The 8,600-nt window shown below is 47.5% G+C and overlaps 1 protein-coding gene and 1 long non-coding RNA gene across 8 annotated transcripts in view; both read left to right on the top strand.

Moving 5' to 3' along the window:
- The first annotated feature begins 1,832 nt into the window (after positions 1 to 1,832).
- On the top strand, positions 1,833 to 4,544 carry LOC139059982 (uncharacterized). Of its 2 annotated transcripts, XR_011514539.1 has the most exons (3): positions 1,833 to 3,100; positions 4,024 to 4,098; positions 4,163 to 4,544. It is a non-coding gene; the product is annotated as an uncharacterized lncRNA (long non-coding RNA). The 2 variants fall into 2 exon arrangements; XR_011514540.1 differs by lacking the exon at positions 1,833 to 3,100 and having other exon boundaries at positions 3,586 to 4,098.
- Positions 4,545 to 6,483: 1,939 nt separating this feature from the next.
- LOC139054902 (FUN14 domain-containing protein 1-like) overlaps positions 6,484 to 8,600 on the top strand; it is a 218,208-nt gene continuing 216,091 nt past the window's right edge. For 2 of the 6 annotated variants that reach the window (XM_070532633.1, XM_070532635.1), the window contains exon 1: positions 7,297 to 7,494. Coding sequence is in view for 2 of the 6 variants with exons in the window: in XM_070532631.1 (XP_070388732.1) it covers positions 7,099 to 7,290 (192 nt within the window). In the remaining 4 variants the exon portion in view is untranslated. The other 4 variants (XM_070532632.1, XM_070532636.1, XM_070532631.1 and 1 more) reach the window with 4 other exon arrangements.

The following is an 8,600-nucleotide window of genomic DNA, read 5'->3' as shown; positions in this document are numbered from 1 at the left end:
GGGTAGCTGCCCTGCGTGCACGCCTTACTAGTCCTTGTTGGACTTTCTCGCTGGATAGCATCCTCTCCCACTGTTCCGCACTCGGGTTTTTTATTATGGCTAGCCCTTCTGTTTTCTGGCAAGCCCATGTGGTATGATATAGGGTTGGTTTGTCTCCACACCATGGGCACTTGCTCTCGTACTGCGTGGGGTAGATCTTGCTTAGCATGTTTAGGCACGGGAATGTTCCCGTTTGTAGCTGTCGCCATGCTACGGCGTCTTCTCGGTTTAGTTGTTTGTGAGGGGATGGGTATTTTCGTCTGATGCCTCTGTAGTAATTGAGTATCTCTGAATAGCTTTGGGCTACCGGCTCGGGTTCCTCAGTGGGGTCGGGAATGTTGGATGCTCGGTTTGTTGCGTGCCCTCGAGCTATCCTATCGGCCTCCTGATTTCCCGTAATGTCGGTATGTCCCGGCACCCAAACTATCGTGTGTTTGGCCTGGTTGTTGACGGTTTTGCCACTTGAGCGGAGGATGCGGAGCGCGCTGTGGCTGATTCTGCCGTTTAGGTAGTTGCGGCATGCTGCTTGTGAATCTGTGAGTATGGTTAAGGACCTGTTGGATCGGTAGCCCTCCGCTGCCGCTAGAGCCACGGCTGCCTCTTCGGCCTCAACTACCGTACAGTTCCGAATTGATGCGCTGGTGATTTCTTTTAAGTCCGAGTTGATCACCGTTGCGACTTTGCTTTTCTTGTGGTTTTTGTCCTGAGTGTAGGTAGCGGCGTCTACGTACACTGTGTCATGTCTAGTTGCCAGTGTTCTTTGTACATACTCTGCCCTTGCTTGTCTTCGTGCCATGTGTAGGTTCGGGTCCATATTGCTGGGTATCGGTGCCACTTTGATGGTGTTTCTGTATTCGTCCGGTATCGTCTCCGTGCTTTGTGTCTCCTTTATGGTAGCTTCACCGCCGTATCTACTCAGGAGTCTTCTGCCCGTTGCCGATAGCCTTAGTCTTTGCATTTGCGCGATTATCTGCGCTTCTTGGAGCTCCTCGAGACTGTTGTGTAGCCCCAGGGCCAGGAGTTTGTCGGTCGATGTTGACTGCGGTAGGTGGAGCGCCGCTCGACCAATCGCTTGACGAGAGATTGTGGGTCCTGCCTCCGGGATCGCAACAGACGCCGCTAAAATCTCGGAGGCTGGGCTAAATGATTTAGGTTTCCAGCGGCCACCGCAGCTAGCGCTCGCAGCCGACCCGGGTTAACCCGGGTGGGGAAGAGTAAAGAGGAGAGGGGCAGGAACCAGCTTCTCGGGTCACGCGGCAGGCATCTAGTAAAGGAGGCATTGTACCAGCATTCCCATGCATACCACAGCGCAGCAGCGCCAGATTTCCCTCTAGGTAATGCAGTGAGAAACTCTATGCTCCAAATGGATGGATAGCTGGATGGATGTTATGAGCGTCCCCTTTGGAACGGGGCCGTGGCTTGCGCCAGCAAGCTCTTGCTCATAGAGTTAGTAGAACAACTCTAGAGAAAAAGCTGGGCCGGAAAAGTGGGAACCTCTAGGGCGCCGCCCTGTTGCTACTGGTCAATGTGGCCAGCGCAATTACTATTGAAAGAGCTGAGAACAAGTACAGGTCACCTTATGCTTTGTCACCTAAAAACGCATACCTGATGGCTTTTTGAAGGTGGTACGTTAATATTAAGTTTACAGAAAGCGATCGCTAAGTCCGTGACTTATGTAAATCACGATGTACGCATTCATGCAATAAAGGATGACGCGAATTTCGGTTTCGAATCTGTTTTTTGGATGCGTAGTAGTTTCGTTTGACATGCGATTCGTGACATGCGATCGCGCGTCGACATCGGACGCTATGACACACTCGTGCCTTATGTGCCACCGAAGCCCCGAAGTGGTCTGGCATATACCTTCACATGTAAGTAAACGAATTTATCTCCTTGTTGAGAATATCACGCGAGTAGGCAGCTCTTGTGGTACATCACAATCGTTCGAGAAGCGTCACAGTAGAGCATTTTTCTGCATGCGGAGCGGTGTTTTTATTTGCAGGTTTCCCTTCAGTAGGAAATTGCTGGACAGGCGGACCAGCGCACCGGAATTGTACTGGCGAAGCCACAAGCAACTCAAAGAATCTGTTTAATTGTTGCACTTTGAACAATCATGCTTCTACAAAGGCCACAGCAGAAAAACAGCCTGATGACCGAGTATTTCTGTGCCACGAAGTAATCAAGAGGCGAGTGCCTAATGCGGACGAAATAGAGTGCATCGAGACTTAAAACGACAGAAAGCTGAGCTAGTTCGTAAGGATTCATTATGCAAAACAGAGGTGAGGCGTGCAGACAGGACACAAGAGTAGAGAAGTGGGCGGCGCGCGTGTTGTTTGTTTGTAAATACTCTACTCTTGTTTCCTGTCTGCACGCCTCACCTCCGTTTTGCATAACGAGTGCATCAAGCCACATATTAATAGCTTAGGCGTTTTATTAACTGTGCAATATTTTCAACACTTCCTTGCATGCCATTTCATGTGGCATATCTTTTCTGGTCACAAATTTGTGCAGCGAATCTATTTGCATGATCGACTCCGGGCCTGTGGGACCGTTCACTTGCACTTGATGCTGAGTCTTTTACATGTACCCATAAACTGCAGATATGCACATCAGATCCCTGCGGGCACTTTCAAAATTCAATTATTTTCGACAACAGGCACATATGCAATACTGACATAATCCGGAATACCACTAAGCAGCTGGGACACATTTTTGTTGACCATACTCGCAGGTAAAATAAGTACATCATGTGGACAGCTCCAGCTCATTTTCCTTAAGTCAGTGTGTACAAGGGTTATGCAAAAATAATTTTTTTCTCGCGCACCGATTATTTTACTTTATAAGCAAGAGAACCCACCACGTTAGTGTAACGTATCTTGTGCATCACACTAATATGTGCCTTCATTTACCAAGTGAGATGAGTTACTTTTATGGCTCATTCAGTCATATCACACTGCAAGCTGCATTCATCAATCTTCAATGGGATTTTGCAAATGTTTAATGAAACATGTTTCCCTTTTATGCAGATATGCAATGGCAAGCCCTTCCGTGTGTTCCAAAGGTAAAATTTAAGCTCTAAATTAAAGAAGACATTTCCAGTCAGAAACAAGCAAAAATAGTGAATGCAGAGTATCAGAAGCCCAAGGTACAGAAATTATGAGCAGTGTCGAATGATTTTAAGGAAAGAGTCGTATTTAAAAATGCAAGACCCTTTAGTGGAGGTCAAGCAAGTCAATATAGGTAGAATACTCTGCAAAATTATGCGAGTGAGGGGATGTCAAACAATGGGTCAGGAAATGCATTGTTTTTCTGCAAAACAAAAGCTGATTGCCATTACATAAGTCACTTTAGCATCATGATAAATTCAGAAATAAACCAAAAAACAAGACACACAAAAATAAACAAAACATTTAATGATATTTCAGCAGAACTTTTTGTTGGGCTAGTTGGTGCATATTACTGAAGTACTATAGCGCCAAACAGACGACACAAGAAGAAGAGACACGGACATAAGCGCTCGTCCGTGTCTCTTCTTGTGTCGTCTGTTTGGCGCTATAGTACTTCAGCCATTTAATGATGCTCTCTCCACACTGGGATAAATAAAAACAAACACATCACATCTAATGTGGACATATCAGATGCCTTGTGAAACATAAAGGAACAATTCAGTTTCGAGCTATGGCACTTGCCGCATAGATGTGGGGGGGGGGCTTGCACCAATAGTGATAGTTACCACTGCATTTAGAAATTGAAAGCATTCGTGCAGACAAGGATGATTCTTTATATTTTTGGCTACCACTTCAAATGCCTCCACCAAGTGTTACAATGCTGCACGCAGCCATACTAAGGATCTCGCAACAACACCTGCAGGTAAAAAGCAGAAGCAGTCAAAGTGCTCTTTTAGGCAAGAAGAGTGCAAGAAGCAGACATAACTGCATTTATTTCCATAATTTTCCATTTAAATGGCCTTTTCTTTTTCCTTAGACAATGCCTACGCCTAGCCACAGCAGCTCCCTCATACAGACTCCGCAAACCAAGAGGCCGTGGAGGCAAATGCAGGTAAGAGGCAATAAGCAATAGCACTGGTATCGACATTCATCTAATTTCTTTTTATTTCGTTTAGGCAGCCAGCACACCTCGAACAGCCACCTTGACTGCGGGTGTGTCACCCTAGTCGCCAAGGAAACATTTGAGGGAAAGTGACAGGCAATGTGAACAGCCACTCCCCCATGTAAACAATACTCTTTCTCTCGGATGACTCCTACGCCTCACCACGCCAGCACTTTTGTGCACAAAGATGCCGCAGAGGCACGTGCAGGTCAGAGGCAAGAAGCAGTGGCACTGGTGTCGACATTTACCCAATTTCTTTTTCTTACACTGAGGCAGCCAGCACACCTCGAACAGCCACCTCGACTGCGGGTGTGTTAGTTGATCCCTGTTGTACATATGCTCATAATAAACTTCAGTAAACTTGAACTTCATAATAAACTTGAAGGCAAATGGTACATTGATGCATTGTATTTTTGAACATTTATTGTACACATACAATATATGTTATACTTTGCAGTGCTACAGAGCGTATTTTGAAGCTTCCCCCTATATTTTGCACCTTTAATTACGTATGTGTTGTGTGGCCCTCAATGCAGTTCATGTTGTAGCAGCTGCTTTGTCTGTGTATCGCACATTGGCTTAAGCTCGTGATATCCACATACTTCTCTCACATATACAAAATAAAGTTCTATGTAGTCCTCAGTGTTACAACAAAAAATGAAAGTAAACAATCCGATCGTGGAATTATGTTTATTACAGTGATTCCTACGACAGTTACTGACAAGTTGACAACTTGAACTGGTCAATCGGTCCATAGCTTCCTCTATTTTTCAAAAATAAAGGAGGCTATGATCCGTCATGGCAAGGAATTGTATGTATACATAAAAAAAGGGGGTATGCGTGTGTTTGTAGTGGGGGTATAGGATTAGGGCGGTACGAAAAAATGTACCAACACCGTCCTCTAGACCCATTCCGTTGAGGTACCGTAACAAAACGTATTATGCATAAAGTTCATACAACCAACTCTGATATTACTACAGACGCCAGGCGACGCGAGCTACATTTGTCATGATGCATTCGCGACTGCACCGGATGCCCTCCAAATTATTCTCGTTAATCGTGCTCACTGCGCCGAGGCAAAAGAAAGACCATGGGCGCAGGTGCCTTTAAAGTATCTCGACCTTGCGAGGCACGGCTGCGCGTGCCAGGGGAGCTGTCCGTGCGAACACTCCCTGGCACACACCTGCCTCGGCGGCCCCAACCTACGTACCGTTCTGCTTCGAGCTTTGATCCCCCCACTGTCCCTCGGGTGCCCTGGAGTTCCTGCGCCGCCTGCTCTACTACCATCTCAGGTGCTCTCCTGAGACTTCCGTTTGTCGGTTACATGTGCCCTACAGCCGGATCATTACTTATAATAATAAAAAACCCGATCTATCGTCACGACGATAGATCGCGAAAGCGGCTTTTGCAACATACCGCGCCCGTGCGAAGATAATTACGGAACGCCAACGAGGAATCTGACCACAGCTTCGAGCTCGTAACGTCGTCGAGTGACACTCCTGCAACAGGCGTGACCGCTGAAAACCGCATACCGCCAGAAACTTGAACAGGATCATCTCTCGGTTGCATAACTGCCAGCTGTACGGCCAACATGGACCACACCCACACCATCCCGCAACATAGAATAAAGAACCGACTTATAAAGCCCAAACACACGGCTGCACGCACACATCACAACATCACAAGCGAGACACCATGCTGCTACGCTGCTACTGTTGCCGGATTAAAACTGACTACTGTCACCAAGTCTAGCAAGCGTCTCAGGAGCTGGCAACCTCGGCGCGTAGCAACATGGCGGCGCTCTTGAGGTTCCCGATTTTAATGCATGGGCCCTATGGGTAGCTTGTCCTCTAGAGTCAGTATAGTAACTCTATGCTCTTGCTACTATGCTGCCTAATATCCTACCTAGGTTAACCAATGAAAAAAAAAAACTATTAACTACCACGTCCAAATTTTCTGATACGCTCTTGCGAACTGTGCTTTTGTACGTCTCCGTCCTTTGTCGTTTCCCTACTTTTCTTCCACCAATCCTCCAATCGCCTCTTACTGATGTCTATTGCGGACCTGTTTGCTTTACCACTGCTCCCGCTGAACCCAAGGGCTTCAAGGAGGCCAGTGGTGCCTAAATCGACCGCTGGATAGACGTCTTCACATTCTAATAAAATATGCTCCGTCGTTTCCCTAGCTTTACCGCAGCAAGCACATGCCTCTTCTTCCTTCTTATATCTCGCTTTATAGGTGCGTGTTCTAAGGCATCCCGATCTCGCTTCAAAAAGTAATGAGCTTCCCTTTGAGTTATCATAAATGGTTTCTTTCCTAATTTCGTTTTTTCCCCTTAAGTAGTTACTCATGGCAGGTTTCTTTTCCATTGCCGCCACCCATGAGATTAATTCAGCCTCTCTGACTTTCCGCTTGACCTTCTTTGTTGCTGTGTTGCCCACCCCACAGGCCGCATACTTGCTGGTAAGCTTCCTAGTTCTTTTCCTCCACTGTGAATCAATGTTTTGCCTGTACAGATACCTGAACACTCTCCCAGCCCATTTACTTTCCTCCATATTCCTCAGCCGTTCTTCATACTCAATTTTACTGCGAGCTTCCCTCACTTCAAAACTAGTCCAGCCCATATCCCCTTGCACAGCTTCATTTGTAGTCTTCCCGTGAGCGCCCAATGCGAGGCGACCCACTGACCTTTGGTTCCCGTCGAGTCCTGATTGTACCCCTGATTTAAAGCAAACAACCGCATTTCCAAAAGTCCTGGAACCATTACCCCTTTCCACATACCTCGGAGGACCTCGTACCTATTGTATCCCCATAGCGCTCTGTGCTTCATTATGGCTACATTTCTCTTCCCCTTGACTGTTATGGTTTTTTCCTGTGTTTCCATATATCCGTTGCCTGCGTATTGATAGAGTTACTGTATATGCTACCACAGTACAGTAACTCTACGTAATGAGTCCCTTGCGCGCCACCTATAAGCGTCGGAACTTGCGTATATGTCATCGACGGTCATCTCGGAGTTCCAGAATTTTGGATCTGAAATGCTGTAATCGCGTGCGCTGCAAGTGCCGGAAGCGACTGCAGACAGAAGTACGCCATGGTTGCCTTATTGGACACCGCCTAATTTTTGTGGCGTTGCGAAAGGTATGTGAAAGGTGCAGCCATCGGTGCAGCAATGCAATAGGTGTTCTGTGGTGGAGGCACGGCGAGTGTCTGTGCTGTGGTGGTAGTGTCGTAGTGCCGTGGTCATAGCACAAGCTACTCGCGTCTTGTGGTTACTCACCTGCCAAGCACTTGCGAAGCGTAACAGCTACAAAGCGTAGGTCCAAGCCCGTGCGTGTTGCGAAGGTAAGCGTGCGACGCGCTCGTGTTTGTTTCGTCGCCTGTGTCGTGGGAGCGAGCGCAGGCCGTGCGCGGTTCCGACAAGCGCACCAGGTTTCGCCGCTTGGTGTGCAATCGCCCACAGGTTCACATTGGAACTCCTGGTTGTTCATTTGGCTGTGCTCAAGCATCAGATGACCACCAGGCTACTATATAGAGATGCTTCGGAATATAGTTGTGATCGCAATATTATGCGCCATCGATAGCAGCGCTTAGCTGCTGCTTTGCGTAAAAAGACGTATGGTACTTGGAAAAGTTAGACAGTAGGTTGTTGGAGTACTAAAATTTGAGCGTAAAAACGACGGAATTGGACAAGGCTGGAGCTAGTACACGATCCCAGGACACTGTGCGCGAATGTGCGTGAACGATCATACATATTCACAAGTTTCTAAAAAATACATTTGATAACTCGCGCTCGATCGGTGGCCTCAGGGTTCTGACTCGTGTTGCACAAGTCGCGGGGCGCGATTAATTTCCAACGAATGACATTCGCGAATAATGTCATTTGTTTGCTTTCACACGGGAAAATCGGGGAAGCTGGGAGATGGAAATTCAAGACAATGAGCAAAATGAGAACAAGTTAAAGCAAGAGCCAACGTTTCGACAGGTGGACCTTTTTCAAGGCGACGTGTACTTTCCTCAGGACAATATATATAGGTAGGCTTCTAAAGGGGAGAGGGGTAAGGCCGGTGGGCGAGGCAACAACCGAGGGCGTGTTAGCGGCGAAGGTGTAGAATTGAGAAGAAAGGAGTTCTCTTGAACGTCGGTGAGGGGATTCTGCACCTCGCCGCCAACAACCTCGCTTGCCGCGCTCGCCCGCCTTACTCCCTCTCACCTTTAGTAGAAGCCTACTTATATTGGGGGCGAGCTCCACCGCTAGAAAAGTTGGCGCCACCGTCAGCGTGACGTGCCATGAGGGATCATCTGAACACAGCGGGCGTGTCAGCTGCTTCGGAAGCGCCGAAGCAAGCTGAAAAGGAAGTTTAAATAAAGTCTCACCTGCGCCGTGGTTCTGATTAAGTGGTGAGGCTTTACCGCCTTGGCTGTCTGCGTGACAATATTTGAAAGTACTA

The sequence above is a fragment of the Dermacentor albipictus genome, chromosome 1 (assembly GCF_038994185.2).
Source record: "Dermacentor albipictus isolate Rhodes 1998 colony chromosome 1, USDA_Dalb.pri_finalv2, whole genome shotgun sequence".
NCBI lineage: Eukaryota > Metazoa > Arthropoda > Arachnida > Ixodida > Ixodidae > Dermacentor > Dermacentor albipictus.
Note: the sequence above shows the minus strand (reverse complement) of the source record. Positions and strands in the feature narration are given on the sequence as shown.